Source organism: Podarcis vaucheri (genome assembly GCF_965113315.1).
Source record: "Podarcis vaucheri genome assembly, chromosome: 18".
Classification (NCBI taxonomy): Eukaryota; Metazoa; Chordata; class Lepidosauria; order Squamata; family Lacertidae; genus Podarcis; species Podarcis vaucheri.
The window spans coordinates 418546-436093 of record NC_138756.1 but is presented as its reverse complement, the minus strand read 5'-3'; the positions used below and the strand labels follow the sequence as shown (position 1 = coordinate 436093).

At 55.3% G+C, this 17548-nt stretch overlaps 1 protein-coding gene across 3 annotated transcripts; it reads left to right on the top strand.

Moving 5' to 3' along the window:
• The first annotated feature begins 3278 nt into the window (after positions 1–3278).
• TMPRSS9 (transmembrane serine protease 9) lies at positions 3279–16364 on the top strand. 3 transcript variants are annotated; one of them, XM_082206922.1, is made up of 18 exons: positions 3279–3671; positions 4168–4295; positions 5186–5253; positions 5364–5530; positions 6351–6392; positions 6716–6829; positions 7655–7826; positions 8347–8621; positions 9877–10013; positions 10126–10709; positions 11551–11822; positions 12667–12803; positions 13117–13465; positions 14128–14244; positions 14378–14549; positions 15094–15359; positions 15598–15734; positions 15966–16364. In XM_082206922.1, the coding sequence occupies exons 1-18, from the start codon at positions 3521–3523 to the stop codon at positions 16125–16127; spliced, it is 3450 nt and encodes a 1149-aa protein (XP_082063048.1). In that variant the 5' UTR covers positions 3279–3520; the 3' UTR covers positions 16128–16364. The 3 variants fall into 3 exon arrangements, with proteins under 3 accessions (XP_082063048.1, XP_082063047.1, XP_082063049.1); XM_082206921.1 differs by lacking the exon at positions 13117–13465 and having other exon boundaries at positions 14378–14811; positions 15598–16364; XM_082206923.1 differs by lacking the exons at positions 14378–14549; positions 15598–15734; positions 15966–16364 and having other exon boundaries at positions 15094–15270.
• The last annotated feature ends 1184 nt before the right edge of the window (positions 16365–17548 follow it).

Below are 17548 nucleotides of genomic sequence, written 5' to 3'. Positions count from 1 at the left end.
GCAGGGCTGGGCAGAGAAATCAGAGAGGCCTTTCTTATAGCACTGATGGAGCTAAACCTGGGGGAGGCCAAGAGAGGGCTGTTTCACTACCAGAGTTCCAGACGGTGCCCAGGGATCCTCTGCGCTTACTTTGCAGGTGCCAGAGGACGTTTGAGCACTTCCATTTGCCTGCCCTCCCAGACCCTCCAAGTGCCCCTATTTTCCAGGGACATCCCAGATATACAGACGCCGTCCTGGTTTCTGATTTGATCCTGGGATATCCCGCTTTTCCTTAGGACGTCCCTATTTTCAACAGAGAAATGTTGGAGGGTATGATTAGTTATGTGAGCCCTGAGCCAAGGAGATAATACAACCTTTAGAAAACATTTGAAGGCAGCCCTGTCTAGAGATGTTTTTTAAATGTTTAATGTCTTATTATGTTTTTATATATGTTGAAAGCCGCTTGGTGTGGCTGGGGCAGCCCAGTCAGATAGGCGGGTATTGTTGCTGTTGTTATGGAATAGGATGTCCCTAATAAGAATAATAATAAATAATAATTTATTACTTATACCCCGCCCATCTGTCTGGGTTTCCCCAGCAACTCTGGACGGCTCCCTACAGTATATTAAAAACACGATAAAACGTTTAAAATCTCCCTAAACAGGGCTACCTTCAGATGTCGTTTCATTGGAGGGTATGCCCTCCCAGCCTTCCCCAAGTTTCCGCTGGGGGCTCTGATTCCTTCTGACCCCCCCCCCCCAATCTCACATTGGGTCCCTCCCCTTAGATGCAGGAAGCTGTGGGTGAGGAGGGTCTGCTTTCCAAATTTCCAACAGCTCCTCAATCTCACACTCAAGAAAAGGCCATTCTCCTCGTAGTGTTAAACTCTGGAACTCCCTCCCACAGGAGACAAGGATGGCACCAATCTGGCTGTCTTTAAAAGAGGAACTGGACAAGTTCATGGAGGAGGAGAGGGCTCTGGGGGGCTCCTGAGTGCCCGTTGCTGGAAACCGCAGGAGGGGAGAGTTGCCCTCGTGCTTGGCTCCTGCTTGCAGATTTCCCTTTGGGCACCTGGTCAGCCCCTGTGAGAACAGGATACTGGGCTAGACAGGCCCCCTTTGGCCTGATCCAGCAAGCTTGTCATGTGTTGGAGGCAGGGGTGCCAACTTGAGTAAAATATTGTGGGGACCCAGGTAAGCCCCTCCCCACATGATGCAGTGTGTGCACACCATCTGAGTAGGAATGCCTGACCACTTTGCGGGGGCCCAGCTCCCTGAAATATTCTATTGTGGGGGCTGAAGCCCCCACAGCCCCTAGGAGTTGGAGGCTCTGCCAAGGATTAGTCCCCAACTGCAGTTGTCTGTTTGTGTCATTTAGTTGAAAGCAGCCCCCCCCCCATGGAATCCCAGTATCTTCCCAGAAGTAGAAGCATTTCCCCAACCCTTTCACAATGAAAGTGCAGAATATCAACCCCATAGTTTCCGAAGAAGGGAATTCTTCTCAGCCCCAAGTAACGGCTGCTGCAGCCAATGATCAGGACGGCTTTCATTCCATTTCTCCTTTGCTTTCCACAAGAAATGGCTCAAGGAGAATTGTTCCTCGGCTGCCTTGTCAGGGGCCCCAATCCCAAGGCTCCCCATCCCCAGGCAGCACCTGCAGATTCTCCCAGGGACAAGAGAAGGGCTGAACCGAAGGGCTGAGCACCAAGCGGCTCATTGAGATGCAACCAGGTCAGCACCGCATCTTCTGATACTGAGTCAGAATCTCCTTTCTTATAACTTGAAGCCAATAGTTCAGGTCCTCCCCTCCAGAGCAGCAGAAAACAAACTTGCTCCCTCTTCCATGGGACAGCCCTTTAGATATTTGAAGATTGCTCTCCTATCTCCTCTCAGACTCCTCTACGCTAAACATACCCAGCTCCTCCAACCATTCCTCATAAGGCTTGGTTTCCAGATCCTTGATCATCTTGGTCGCCCTCCTGTGCACACCTTCCCGCTTGTCAACATCCTTCTTAAATTGTGGTGCCCAGAACTGGACACAGGACTGACCAAGGTGTTGTCTGACCAAGGCAGAATAGAGCGGCACTATGACTTCCCTTGATCTGGACACTACAGTGGTACCTTGGGTTATATATGCTTCAGGTTACATATAGAATCATAGAATCATAGAATCGGAAGAGACCACAAGGGCCATCGAGTCCAACCCCCTGCCAAGCAGGAAACACCATCAGAGCACTCCTGACATATGGTTGTCAAGCCTCTGCTTAAAGACCTCCAAAGTAGGAGACTCCACCACACTCCTTGGCAGCAAATTCCACTGTCAAACAGCTCTTACTGTCAGGATTTTCTTCCGAATGTTTAGGTGGAATCTTCTTTCTTGTAGTTTGGATCCATTGCTCCGTGTCCGCTTCTCTGGAGCAGCAGAAAAGAACCTTTCTCCCTCCTCTATGTGACATCCTTTTATATATTTGAACATGGCTATCATATCACCCCTTAACCTCCTCTTCTCCAGGCTAAACATGCCCAGCTCCCTTAGCCGTTCCTCATAAGGCATCGTTTCCAGGCCTTTGACCATTTTGGTTGCCCTCCTCTGGACACGTTCCAGTTTGTCCGTGTCCTTCTTGAACTGTGGTGCCCAGAACTGGACACAGTACTCCAGGTGAGGTCTGACCAGAGCAGAATACAGTGGCACTATTACTTCCCTTGATCTAGATGCTATACTCCTATTGATGCAGCCCAGAATTGCATTGGCTTTTTTAGCTGCCGCATCACACTGTTGGCTCATGTCAAGTTTGTGGTCAACCAAGACTCCTAGATCCTTTTCACATGTACTGCTCTCAAGCCAGGTGTCACCCATCTTGTATTTGTGCCTCTCATATTTTTTTTTGCCCAAGTGCAATACTTTACATTTCTCCCTGTTAAAATTCATCTTGTTTGTTTTTGCCCAGTTCTCTAATCTGTCAAGGTGGTTTTGGAGTGTGATCCTGTCCTCTGGGGTGTTAGCCACCCTTCCCAGTTTGGTGTCTTCTGCAAATTTGATCAGGATGCCCTTGAGTCCATCATCCAAGTCGTTGATAAAGATGTTGAATAAGACCGGGCCCAAGACAGAACCCTGTGGCATCCCACTAGTCACTCTTCTCCATTGATGAGCACCCTTTGGGTTCGGTCAGTCAGCCAGTTACAAATCCACTGAGTGGTAGCATAGTCAAGACCGCATTTTAGCAGCTTCTTTACAAGAATATCATGGGCCACCTTGTCAAATGCCTTGCTGAAATCAAGGTAGGCTACATCCACTGCTGCTGCATCACCCTGTGGACTCATGTGGTCCACTTTAGACCCCAGGATCCTTTCCACATGTCTTACTGGCATGTGTCCAAAATGGGAAGGGGAAGGTGGACCTAAGTGGGAGGGACACAGTGTCTAACCAAATCTTCCAGAAATCTGAATACTTGAAATCTGAAAGGGTCAAGAATCCCTTGCCAAAGCCATTTTAGCCCGTTTTCTTCCCCCAATGTAGAACCTCTGCAGTCTGCAGGACAAGCATGGAGCCGCCAGTAGTCCCTGCTGGGAAACCAGTGCTGGGGGGAGAGAAGTGCCGCCCTGTTGCTGGGGGAGGCAGCACCCGCTGCAGGCTGACCCTGGCCTCCATCCTCCTGGTTGCCATCACGGCCAGCTGTGGTGGGATCCTGATGGGTGAGTCCATCCATGCGGAAATTTGATTCATTTCTCAAACTTGCCTTACTTTCTTAAATTTGTGTACCCTGCTTCCCTTCTTTGTCAGGCGTTTACACCTGAATTCATTGCAATATCTCATTAGCATTACAGTCATACCTCGGGTTACATACGCTTCAGGTTGCGTTTTTTCGGGTTATGGACGCGCTGAAACCCGGAAGTACTGGAGCGGGTTACTTCCGGGTTTTGGCAGTCGCACATGCGCAGAAGCGCCAAATCACAACCTGCACGTGTGCAGACCCTGCGGGTTGCGAATGCTGTGGGTTGCAAACTTGCCTCCAGCATGGATCGCAACCCAAGTGTCCACTGTACTTCATTCATTTTGTAATGTTTATGTGCTGCTTGGCAGCCTGTCCAACAGGTGCAGATTGGGGTGCTTCTGTCCTGGCTTCTGCCCTCCCCCCCTTAACGCTGGTGCTTTTACACCAACCCACCCTGTGCCTCTTCCTCTCTGCAGCCTTCCTGGTGAAGCAGGAGTTCCTGGCAGATCACCTAGTGGAGCTGCAGGGCCTCCGTTATGAGAGCAGCCTGCAGTGCCCGAGCTCCAACTATCGCCGCACCTTGACCCCCGTCCTGGAGAGGCTGGTGAGGGCAGAGAGAAGAGCCCCTGTGGGGCGTGGGTGGGTGGGTGGTTCTGCAGATGATCCTCCCCCATAAGCACTGGAGGAGCTGGGGGTTTGGGGTGGCCATGGCAGGCTTTGATTTCTGATCCCTTCAAGGCAGGAGCAATACTGGATTTAGGGGGCTGCAGGCGAGGCAACACAAAATTGAAAACATCAATCACTGATAAGATCCATGTGGGGGCACCAAATTTTGGCCTTGCACAGGGCGCCATATCACCACTTTTTCCTGCTGGGGGTGCAGGGGGGAGGTTTGCTGACAGTGGGGAGCCAGCTGTAAATCACACTTAGCAAGCTGGAGTTCATGCTCTCTTAGCAAAAACAGAAGTGTCAGGCCTAATGAACACAGCAGCTCACCTCTGGTAGGTCTTGCTCCCATGAAGCGGTTGCTGAGGCTAAAGGTCCCCATCTCCCCACATCTATCTAAGCTTCCTCCACCCCAGGGTTTCCCCCAAGCAATCAGAGACTGTACCTGCATGCAGCCAACCTCTGCCCTGCCCTCTTCATGCCTCTTCTTGTTCTGGGAGAACAGCGCAGAGGAGAGCTTGTTGGCACAGGAGTGGGAGACCCCCCCTGACTTCCCAGCCAGACTCCTCCCTGCCTCTTGGCCTCCTTCCTCTCCTGTTTCAGCTTCTGCCTCCGATTCTGGACTCCTCTCTGCCACAGACTCTCCCCGCTCACAAAGCCCTGTTACCTCTTCCTCGTCTTCTCCCTCTTCTACCTCGTCCTCGTCCCCCCAGGCTCTGGGCCTTCTTTCTTGGGGGTTCCCCCAGCTGGTTCCTCCCACCATTCCTCTGCGTTCAACCAGTTCATGACAGTCACCCGTTTGCCCCCCCCTTTTCTGTCCCGTCTCAGTTTAAAAGCAGCTTTCAGAACTCAGCCCTGGAAGGGACCTGTGACAGGTGCTCCGTCTTGCAATACAGGTAGGCTAAGCCATGGAGTGTGTCCTGCCCTGCCCCGCCCTGCCCTGGTGCTGCAGGTGAGGGGAAGCAGCCTGGCCTCCACCTCCTGCGCTTGTGTCTCCACTTGGCAGGAAGGGCAATGCCAGCATCCTCGTCCACTTCCGCCTATGGTTCTCCTCGCAGCCGCTCAGCCCAGACGCAGAAGAGCAGGCGCTGGAGAGGGGCCTGGCAGCTGCGCTGGGCAATGGAGGAATCGCCCTGCCCTCCTACGGCACCATCTGGGCAGCCTCTCTCACAGGTAGCATGGCATCATCCCTCGCCCATCATCCAGGGGTAGGGAGGGCAGGCATGCAGGTGGCCTCGCCTTCTTCTCATCACCCCCCTGTGAGGTAGGCTAGGATGCAAGCAAGATCAGTCCCTGCCTGAGTGCAGAAATTCAGATAGGGGCCTCCTACTCCTCCTGCCAGTCACTGCAACCTTCTCACCCTGGGGGCGAGATGGCAGCTTTTGCATCTCAGCAAGGAAGGTGAGGGGAGAGCTGAGGCTTCCTCATTGGATGGTAGCCAAAAGGTTTGGCCTTGCTGGACCAGAGGGAGCTTAGAAAATCTCTGCACTCTGTGTAGGGGGAGCTGTGGCAATGAATGCGGGGGCTTTGTCCACACACACACACACACACACACACACACACACACACCTGTCCTCATCATGATATTGTTAAATATTTGTATACTGCCCTATACTTGTTGATCTCAGGGCAGTGCACAAGATAAAGTTACAATATAAAAACACAGAATACATGATAAAAGTAAAAACCAAGACAACCCAATAATCTCCCCTTAAGCACAAGTTGTCCCCCAAAGGAACCCAGGAACTACAGTTTGCCTCTCATGGAGGTACAACCCCAGCCCCCTTAAATTACAGCTCCCAGGATTTGGGGGGGGGCAGGGAGCCATGTACTCTAAGGGTCAGGCATGGGTCCAGAGCCCTGTGGGTTCAAGAGACTTGCTGGGGATTTCAGGAGAGGAGGGGTCCCAGTTCTGGGCCGGAGTGGCCTCCATGGGGAGCATTTGGGCTTTTGGAGACCAGCCCCCCTTCTTCACCCCCCCTCTCTCACACAGGGCTGAGCAGCGACTCCCCTTCAGGAACAGGACTGAAATCAGGTAGGCTTCTTTTAACATTTTGTGAGCTCAGGACGTGGCTGGAGAGCAAAACAGTTTTATTCTCTGCAAAGCCATGGGGGAGGGGGAGGAAGGGGCTATCTATGGCTTCTGGCCATGATGGCTCTGCGGGAAGCAGACGGCCAGTTGCTGGGCATCTTAAGCAGGCAGGAGAAAAGGCTGTTCTGCTCAGGACCTGCTTGGGGATTCCCATGGCAAGGCGAGGTCCAGCTTCCACAGGGCTCCCCCGAGGACCTTGGCCCTCCCCAAAGAGCAGCTGCCTCAGGGGAAAGAGGCTGGGACCCATCCTGCTACCACCCTTGCAGGCACCTGCCCAGGGACAGCCTTCACCTGCCACAGCGGCCAGTGTGTGCCACGTGAGAACGTGGAGTGCGATGACCAGAGTGACTGCCTGGACGGCTCCGATGAGGCAGAGTGCGGTGGGTCCTAGTCTTCTCCTTCCTTTCCTTCCTCCTTTGCCCCTCCTTCTTCTAGGGGTGCTGGGACATTCCCATCCAGGGATGGTCTCCCCTGGGTCTCTCTTCATTCCATATCCTGGCGGGGATTTCCCCCATGTGGTTTCAAGGGTGAAGCAAAGGGGCCTCTTTGGTGGTTGCATTAAACCAGGGGTCAGCAAGGTTTACCAGATTGGTCCTGCAGAGATCCCTCTGTGGTCTGGATCATGCACGTGCATGAGCACATGCACCCACAATTTTCGGCGTCTGCACATGCGCAGATGCAATTTTTGGCATCGTGGAAGCTAGTCCCTGCACCATGCTGTGCCAGTTTAGCGCAGCATGTGAGTGAGCAGCTCGTGGACCTGTCAAACGACCTCTGCAGGCTGCTTCTGGCCAATGGGCCTTAGGTTGCTGACCCCTGCATTAAACAATTAAATGTGCAAAAAGGAAGGCATTAAGATGAACACTGGAAGTGGCAGGTGGGAGCTGCCATCTCATAAACGGACTCCCCCTCCAGGAGAATGCTTCTTACTGCCTGCTGCTGGCACTTCCTTGTATCAATGAACATAAGAACAGCCCTTTGAAAGCCGTCCAAGCTGGTGGCCGTAGTCCATAGTTTCACCAAGTGAAGGATTTTCTCTCTGGGTGCTGAATCCCTCTGCTTACTGCTGCCACCTGGGGACAGATAATTGTACCTGCAGCCTCTTTTTAACCATTCTGCTGCCACCTGGTGGCATGTTGGAGTTGCTGCAGACCATTTCTACCCCTGAGTGGGGACTGCTGACCACCCCCCCTTGTCTCTTGCAGACTGTGGGTCTCGGCCGGCCATGCAGGCAGCCAACCGGATTGTCGGGGGGTCGGAGGCCACTCGGGGGGAGTTCCCCTGGCAAGTCAGCCTGCGGGAGAACAACGAGCACTTCTGTGGGGCCACAATCCTGGCTGCCAAGTGGCTGGTGTCTGCAGCACACTGCTTCAACGAGTAAGCCCGGCCGGACCCATTTCCTTGCTTCTCCCGCAAGAGACTGAGTGCACCATGCCTTGCTGGGTTGTGGCAAGTGGGCAGCTCTCTGGTGCTGAGCACCTTGCAGGGTTAGGGAAAGAGACTGGGGGTGGGTGGGTGGCACATGGGGCAGCTGCTGGGTCTCTGGCCTTGGGTGTGTCAGGGGCTCACCCTGCATGCAAAGACAGACTCCGATGGACAGAGCAGAGGAGACCGAGTGTGGGTTCAGCAGCCAAGAAGGCAGGTTCTGCCTGTGCCGGTGAGGGAAGTGTGGCTATTCAAACAATAACATTATTAACAAGTCATGGTGCTTTTAATAAACACATTCCAGATATATTTGTATTTATCCACACAGTATCTGCAAGAGCTGCCATCTCCTATCCATTGTTCAAAGTGGCCCATGTCAAAATCTCCCCATTGAATCAATATCAGTCTATTGGCAGACAGAAGGGTGCAAGGAGTCCATTGATGTGCCCTGAAGCTCTCCTGCTGCCAACAGGTTCCAGGATCCGGGCACCTGGACAGCCCATGCAGGCACCGTCTGGCTGAGTGGCAGCGAGAGCAGTGCAGTGAAGACTGGTGTGAGCCACATCCTCAAGCACCCCTCCTATGACACAGACACGGCCGACTATGATGTGGCGCTGCTGGCGCTCTCTGAGCCTTTGCCCTTCGGCAAGTACGTCCAGCCTGCCTGCCTGCCGGCCTCCAGCCATATCTTCCCCTCTGGCAAGAAGTGCTCCATCTCCGGCTGGGGTTACCTCAAGGAGGACTTTTGTAAGCACAACCTTTAGCGAGGCAAAAGTGGAAGAAGGAGTGGGGGCCACGGCTCGGCCGAGCCTCCCTCCCAGGGCTCCTGTGGAGATGGGGGTGGTGTGGCTCAGGCAGGGCTACTACAGGGGGAAAAAGGGGCTGAGCTCTCCACTGAATTGGGCAACTGTCCCCCTGAGGGATCGATCTGAGGACGAGCTCTCCTTGGCTTCACAGACAGCATTGTACGGTGGGTAGTTTTGCCACAGGCAGGGAGGTAAAGGTGAGTCTTGGTGTGATTGAGCACTCCAGCCTCAGTTGTTCCCTACTGGGGGGCAGGTGGGGACCTTAAGGTTGCTTTTCTGCACAAAGGTTGAGGTTGCTGCTGCTCCACCTCCTTCCCCACCTCCTCTTCCCTCTCGTTGCCCCTGGCCAGCTTCACCCAAAGGAACATTGTTTGGGGCAGGAGGAACTGAGCACCCCCATTTTCTCTGTTCATCCTGAGATACCAGCCAACCCTTAGCACAGATTTGGTTTGATTTAAGATCGTTCTTCTGCTTTCCTGGAGCTCGCAAGAGCAGCAGCATTTTAAAAAGCGAGTGAACAGACATTGCAATTACTATAAGGGAAAGCACAGCAACATTTTGAAAGGAGCAGCAGCAACACGTTCATCAGAAGAATTACACACAGGTCCAGTTATCCAAACTCTCCTTCAGACAAAAAATGTAAAAAAACCCTTGTCCAAACGTGACAAATTCATACCAAAACCTCACCATACAAGCTGTGGATTCAAATATCCAAACAGCCAGAGCTGCATTTGTACTTCAAGGAAACAAGCAGCCTTAAAGAATCCTGACTTCTTTTGTTTTGCTTGTCCACAGCAGCCATTCCATCAGAAAACATGGTGTGGATTTGAAGAGAGCATTTCCTGCTTCCTTGTTTGCCTTTTGCAAAGTTTCAGGATTTCCTCCTGGGTTTTCTAATAATTTTTGGGTCAAAATTAGAAATGAACCCATAGGAACTGATGAAAATCATTGCCTTGTTATGCAAACGCAGACCTAGCAAATGATTTCATGAGAATGCTTTGCATTCTGATAGTGGGACCTGTGTGGAATGCAATTCAACAACCCTATAGCCATTCAATTCAGTGCCTGCCCCTCAGCTGCCCTGCCCTGGAGAGCTCAGGGTGCCTGGAATTGGCAGGAGGAGTCCCTGTCAGGATGCGTCCACCTGAATTGCCCTCAGGCCTTGCCACTGGGCTCCACCTTCCCTCTCTCCTCAGTGGTGAAGCCAGAGCTGCTGCAGAAGGCCGTAGTGGAGCTGTTGGACCAGACACTATGCGCCAGCCTGTACAGCAACGCCCTCACCGACCGGATGCTGTGTGCCGGCTACCTGGAGGGCAAGGTCGACTCCTGCCAGGTATGGCCAGAAGCAGCCTCTGGGAGAGGGCGTGTCTGGCTGCAGCGGGAGCTCCGGGAGGAGGCCTCTGGCATGCCACAGTGCCCTTCTTCTCTCCTCTCCTCACCTACAGGGGGATTCTGGGGGCCCACTGGTCTGTGAGGAGCCCTCGGGCCGCTTCTTCCTGGCCGGAATCGTCAGCTGGGGCATCGGCTGTGCGGAGGCCAAGCGCCCAGGGGTCTATGCCCGGGTCACCAGGCTGCGGAACTGGATCCACGACACCATGGCCACGTTCACGGCCCCACCAGGCCTCACCCTCCCCTCAATGGCCTCCACCACCCTCCTGCCTCTGGCGTCCACCAAGGGCACCACCACCACCACTGGCAAACCCCTACCCAGCCCCACCACGGCTGGGGGCAGGCCAGCTGCCACGGTACCACGGCCCCAAGGTAGAAAGCCCCTTGCCCTGCACAGGACCCAACTGGACTCCTCCTGGGGCTTGGGGCACAGCCGTCGCAAGCTCACCCATCTTTCTCTTTGTGCAGAGTGCGGCCGCCGGCCCGGCTTCTCCAAGCCCATCAAGATTGTGGGGGGCCTGGATGCCTCTCGCGGGGAGGTCCCCTGGCAGGTCAGCCTGAAGGAGGGGCTGCACCACTTCTGTGGGGCCACCATCATCGGGGAACGGTGGCTCCTTTCAGCTGCCCACTGCTTCAACCAGTAAGTAGGGAGAAAGGTGGTTGCCTCAGGTCCAAATTGTAGAGTTCGAAGGGGACCCCCAGGAGCCACCCAGGCCAACACCCTGCAATGTAGGAACTGCAGCTAAAGAATCCCAGACAACACTAAGGTTGCAGGTTTGATCCCCATTTGGGACAGCTGCCTCTTCCTACATTGCAGGGGGTTGGCATAGAGGAGCAGGGTCCCTTCCAGCTCTACAGTTCTGGGATTCCATGCCTGCCCACTCTCTGCTTAAAAGGAGGAAGAAGGGTGCCCCACTTTCCAATCAGCACCCTCCGCTCTCCAAAATTGGGAAATGGATCCTGGGAACTTCTGCAAATGGGGACTCAGGTGCTGTAATGGTTGTAGCTTAGTGTGGCACCTTAAGGGCAATTGATGTCACCAATCCGCACTATCAGTTGGCACTGGGTGACACCAAACCACCCATTTCCCCAGAACCAGGAGAAATTCCACCCACAGCAAGAGGGTCCTGGGTTGGGCGGAGGAGGCTTAGTGGGCAATTTCCGATTGCTTGAAAGCTGTGGGGACTTTCAGTCTTGGCAACTGATTTTCATGCAGTGAGACCACTGGGATCCTGCTCAGCCAAGTCTGTGGAGGTTGTGTTTTTGCAAAGAAAGAGTTCTCTCCAACTTTGAACTGGCTGATTACTGACTGTCAGGCTGTTGTCACTCAGGAGGAGAGGAAGGAGCTGGGTGGGGGAGAGACCCCTTTGTGGGCATGGTGACCCCCAGAGATGAGCCCCCCCATTCACCCACCTGCCCCTGGCCTGGCCGCCACTAATGGTCTGTCTGCGCCTGTGTCTCGTTTCTGCCCATGCTGGTAGTACCAAGGTGGAGTACCTGACAGCCTTTGCAGGCACCACCTGGCTGTCGGCGGCAGACAGCAGCTCTGTGAAGGTGAGCGTAAGGCAGGTGGTGCTGCACCCGTCCTACAACCCGGCCCTGCTGGACTTTGACGTGGCCGTCCTGGAGCTGGAGCGCCCCCTCCCCTTCGGCAAGGTCATCCAGCCCATCTGCCTCCCTCTGGCCGTCCACAAGTTCCCCGTGGGCAGGAAGTGCATGATCTCCGGCTGGGGGAGCCTCCAGGAAGGCAATGGTAAGCACTTCCCCCTCCCCCTTGCAGGCAGCGCAGGAGCCAAGGAGGCAGGCCGTTGGATCCATCTAGCTCCCTGCAGTCTACACTGACTGGTAGCAGCAGTTTCAAGCAGGGAGCCTTTTCCAAGCCCCGCTTGGAGATGCTGCAGAGGACAAATAGCTCAGAGGGTGGAGCATGAGACTCTGAATCTCAGGTTCATGGGTTTGAGCCGCATATTGGGCAAAAGATCCCTGCATTGCACAGAATTGCACTAGATGACCCTCAGGGTCCCTTTCTTCCACGACTGAACCTTTCTGCATGCAAATCAGGCTGCTGAGCTAGTAGGGAAGGGATATTCCAGAACGTTCAGCTTTAAAAACAACACACGCACTTTTGTATGTGGATCCTCCGTGTGCAGGAGCACTCTACCCGGGCTGTTTCACAGAATTGTAGAGTTGGAAGAGGTTCTGAGGCATGCCACTAGTCCAGCCCTTGCAATGCAGGAATCTAAACTCAAGCATCCCTGACAGATCCCTGCTCAAAAACCTCCACCGCCCTCCAAGGGAGTCTGTTCCACCATCAAATGGCTCATGTCTTCAAAATGTTCTTCCTAATGTTTAGTCAGAATTGCCTTCCCTGCAAGCTGAACCTGTCAGTTCGAGTCCTGCCCCTCAGAGCTGCAGAAAACCAGCTGGCTCCACCTTCCATGCGGCAGCCCTTCAGATATTTGAAGATGGCCACCCCCATATTTCTTCCCTCTTCCTTTCATGGGTGTCCTGGAAACTTCCCTCCAGGAGCTACTGGACACTGCTCTGCCCCCTGGCCTGACCTTCGCTCCTCCCCTCTGCCCTCCTCCTCCCTGCAGCCTCCAAGCCAGAGAACCTCCAGAGAGCCTCTGTGGGAATAATTGACCAGAAAACCTGCAACGTCCTCTACAACTTCTCCCTGACGGAGCAGATGATCTGTGCTGGGTTCCTGGACGGGAAGGTTGACTCCTGTCAGGTGAGGGTGACTGAGGGTGGGTGGCCAGCCTGGGATGTCCCATTCCCACTCTCATCACAGAGCTGGGCGCTCATTGGAAGGCCCCTGTTTTGAAGTGTAACGTTCCCCCTGCAGAGCGGGCCACTCTGGTTAAAAGGACCTTCTTTAGGGGCCCCAGGGCTCTTTTCCAGACACACTAGGGGTCACTCTGCCTCTGGGACTTGGTGAGGGCGGAGTTGAGAAGAGACCCCTGTGAGACTCCAGAGGGAGCTTCTCCTGTCTGGGAAGCTTTGTTAGCCCTTGCTGAGTTGGTTGCTCCCATCTCTCCCCGCAGGGCGACTCGGGGGGGGCCCTGGCCTGTGAGGAGATGCCAGGCGTGTTCTACCTGGCGGGGGTGGTCAGTTGGGGGGTCGGCTGTGCGCAGGCCAGGAGACCCGGTGTCTACGCCCGCATCACCAAGCTCAAGGCCTGGATCCTGGAAACTATCTCACCATGCCCCAGCACCACAACCAAGGCCGCGACCACATCCAGCACCACAACCAAGGCCACAACCAGTGGCGGCGCCTCCTCCTCCTCCCCCAGCCTGCCTTCGGCTAGTCAAAGGACCACCCAGGCCAGCCTCAGGGTCACCCCCAGCACAGCCAGGCCACCAACCAACACCCCGAGAGCCACCCAGTTCGCAGGTAAATGGCGGGGGCACGAATGGGCAGAGGCTGAGCATATACAGTGGTGCCCCGCAAGACGAATGCCTCGCAAGACGGAAAACTCGCTAGACGAAAGAGTTTTCCGTTTTGGAGGTGCTTCGCAAAACAAATCTCCTATGGGCTTGCTTCGCAAGACGAAAATGTCTTGCGAGTTCCTGCGGGTTTTTCCCCCCTTCCCCCCCTTTTTCTAAGCCGCTAAGCCGCTTATCAGCTGATCGGATAAGCTGCTAAAAGCCACTAATAGCGCTAATCCTTCAATGGGCTTGCTTCGCAAGACGAAAAAACCGCTAGACGAAGAGAATCACAGAACAGATTCTTTTCGTCTTGCGAGGCACCACTGTAAATAATAAATTATTGTGATTATTACCAGGGTGCCAGGTGAAGGCTGATGCCCTCAGCAGCCTGCCCTCCAAGGCAGGGGGTGCAGGACACTGCAGGGGTCATCTTTCTTGCTGTGAGAGACTAAACATGGCCGCTGCCCTACTGGGAAGCCTCTTCTTTGGGCTGGGCCTGTCACTGTGCCCAGCCCTTTTGTGGCCCACACAGCTGTGCCCAGCGAGCTGGGGGACCCCTGTGCAGGCCAAGAGGGTGGAGGGTCTCAGCTCCCCCATTAACTTGCTCCCCACCCTTCCTGCCCCCAGCTGTGCCCTGCACCCCATCCACCTTCCAGTGCTCTGGCAAAGTCTGCATTGGGAAAGCGAACCCCGAATGTGACGGCGTCATGGACTGCAGCAACGGCAGGGACGAGGCCAACTGCAGTAAGTGATCTCCCCTCTCCCCTAGTCCACATTTAGCTCTGCTCACCCCCAACCAGACGGTGTGGGGGGCAAGCAACGTGGCGGGGGCTCACAAGGGTGTCCCCTCAGCCTGCTTCTCTTCCCACCCACCTAGACTGTGGCTCAACCTCAGCTTTGGCCTTCAGCAAGATCGTGGGGGGCAGTGGCGCAGCACGAGGGGAGTGGCCGTGGCAAGCGAGCCTGTGGCTGCGGAGGAAGGAGCACAAGTGTGGGGCGGTGGTGGTGGCTGACCGCTGGCTTCTCTCGGCTGCCCACTGCTTCGATGTGTGAGTTGGGGGGCTGGGATGAGCGCTGGGCGTGGGGAGAGGTGGCATATGAGTCAGGGGGGAAGGGGGTCTTTCTGCAGCCATTGCTCCCCTGCTCCAGGAACAAGCTCCTTGCTGGTGAAGAAGAGGACCCCATCCTCTGTGCCTCCCCAAGCCAGCAATGTTTTCATAGCACAGGAGGGCACTGCCAGACCTCCCTCCCTTTGGATCCCAGGCACCCCCTTTCCTGTGAGCCCCCAACCAAGGCCAGTCCACTCAAGAGGTGAGATGAGGCAACTGCCTCAGGTAGCAGGATCCATTGGGGCAGCAGGTGCAGTCTCCAAGGAATGCACCAAGGTGAAGGGGAGGGGCTGCTGGTCTCCTCCCACCCTTGTTCCTGATGTAGATCTTTACTCCTGGCTGGGAAGTGGAGGGAGCCACTGGGTGGTTCTCCTCAGGTGCCAAAATGTCTTGGGCCAGCCCTGCCCCCCCCTTTCCCTGGAGATTGGGGAGACGGGGCAGGCCTTGGGCTGGCCAAGGGTCCCAGATGCACTGTCCTTCTCAGCTACAGCGACCCCAAGATGTGGGTGGCCGTCCTGGGGACACCCTTCCTGAGCGGCCTGGACGGGTGGGTGGAGAAGGTGTTCCAGATCCACAAGCACCCCTTCTACAACATCTACACCCTGGATTACGATGTGGCGCTGCTGGAGCTGGCCTCCCCGCTGAGCTTCACCAGCACCGTCCAGCCTATCTGCCTGCCAGACCACGCCCACCTCTTCGGCCAGGGCACCCGCTGCGTCATCACCGGCTGGGGCTCCACCAAGGAGGGAGGTAGGAAGGAACCTCTTCCCGGCTGGGTGGGGGAGCGCCCCAAAGAGGCAGCTCTGGCCCTCGGACCACTCCGGCTTCCCTCAAAACCCAGACAGCCAAGCAGCCTCGGATCAGCTGGCTGGCTCTATGGGGTGCCCACAGGCAAAGGGCAGGATTGGGCCCTGGGCCTTCCTTGCTGTGAGTCTCCTGCCTCCTCTCGCTGCCGGGAAGCCCAATTCCACTCTGCCCTCCCCCGCAGGGCTGATGGCAAGGCAGCTGCAGAAGGCGGCAGTCAACCTCATCGCGGAGCAGGACTGCCGCCGCTTCTACCCCGTCCAGATCAGCAGCCGGATGGTCTGCGCCGGGTTCCTGCAGGGGTCCGTTGACAGCTGCTCTGTGAGTCTTGGGCGCCCCTCCCGGAGGGCTCACACCACCTCCCCCTCAGCCCTGGCTGCACCAGGTGGGATGGGAGGGAAGCCCACAGCTGGCCAGAAATGGCTGGAGTTGGGGGTGCTTATGAGAGGGGAGGAGGGGGAGAAGGCAGTTTGCAGGGCCTGGGGGGTCCCTTTGCCCCAGAGCCCCGTCCCTGCTCCTAAGGACACTCAGTGCCTTCTCCCTCCTCTGCAGGGTGATGCTGGCGGCCCCCTGGCCTGCAAAGAGGCTTCGGGAAGGTGGTTCCTGGCGGGCATCACCAGCTGGGGCTACGGCTGCGCCCGCCCTTACTTCCCGGGGGTCTATGCCCGAGTGACAGCTGTGCGGGGCTGGATTGCGCAGAACCTCAAGGCGTGACTCAGGGAAGAGGCAGGGAAGTGGGAGATGGAAAAGCAACTCTCCTTTGGAAGACCCTATGCCTTTAACCAACAGAAGCACTTTTAGAACATGTTTTCTCTGAATAAAGAGGCTCGCCTGCCTCACTTGGACTTCACAAAAAGGGCAGGATGATGTTCCCCCTTCCTCTCCTGGCCTGTCCACTCTATCACCCCATGATCTCTGGCCATGACCCTTGTGGAAGGAGGGCAGGTGAGCCTGAGCTGAAGGACGGATGGACAGACAGGGATCCTTGCCTCAGGAAGAAAGTGTTTCCCTTGGACAGTCTGGCCAGAGACACTGCCTCGACTTCCCTTCCCGCCGTAGCTTGGCCCCTGGGTGGGTGGGTGGGTTCTGCCTTGTGCCGAAGGGCTGGATGTGGGGTGGCCTCAAGCCTTCTCTGTGCAAAGTGAGCAAGAGAAGCGCTCGGAGGAGGCCAGAGCAACGGACAATTAAACAAACCCCTTTGTGGAGTTTGGTGTGTGCTGGGGATTTTGTGCTATGCAAACAAAGATTCTTTCTCTCAGCTACCCTTAAAAACAAAGCCAGCCCCAAAATCTGCAGAAACGGGGTGGGAATGTCTCCCTTGCTATCCACAGAGACCACACCCCCTCCCCACTTTCACAAAAAGCAGTACAAGGCCTTGGGCTCAACTGGAAGAGGTTCCCTGGGCATCTACCTAAATGCTCCCCTGTGCAAGAGGGGAAAGGTCCCTTCTTGTAGAAATGCAGCATGTCAGGGAGAAGCGGCCAAGCGTCTGTTTTCTTTCTCAGCACAGTTTGGTTCAGGCCTGCCCTATCTCCTGCCCCCAACCTAACTTCGTTCATTCCCTGTGCACCACCGGCTCCGGGTTCTGCAAGATCCAGCAGGGTGATGCCTGCATCCCTTCATTTGGCTTGGTCTGGGGGCAAGGGCACCTCGCCCACTTCACAAGCCCTGGGGGTGACTCAGCCAAGCAGTGAGCGGTGCCCCTGTAAGCCCTCCCTGTCATGGCACTGTGCCCGGGCGTGGGGCTGACTAGGACCCAGTTATCCTAAAGCAGGGGTGCCCAAACTTTTTTCAAAGAGGGCCAGATTTGATTACGTGAACATGAGTGAGGGCAGACCAAAATTGTTGAGTTTTTTTAGGGTTGCAGTTGTTGACCCCAAAGTTGTTGAGCTTTTTTTAGAATTTGACCCCCAAGAAATTGTAGCACCCTGCTTGTGGTTAACGCTTAGCGCAGCAATAGAGAAATTAAAATAATTATTTATTTGTCAGACAAATAAATGAGAGGCACAGAGGTATATGGTTACCAAGCTCTGGCCTCCCTTCCTGCCATTATGGCCAGCACTTATATTCCCTCAGCCCAGCCCCCTTGCTCCTCCTTTGGCTGCCTCTGTCCAATCAGCCTGGTTGAAATTCCT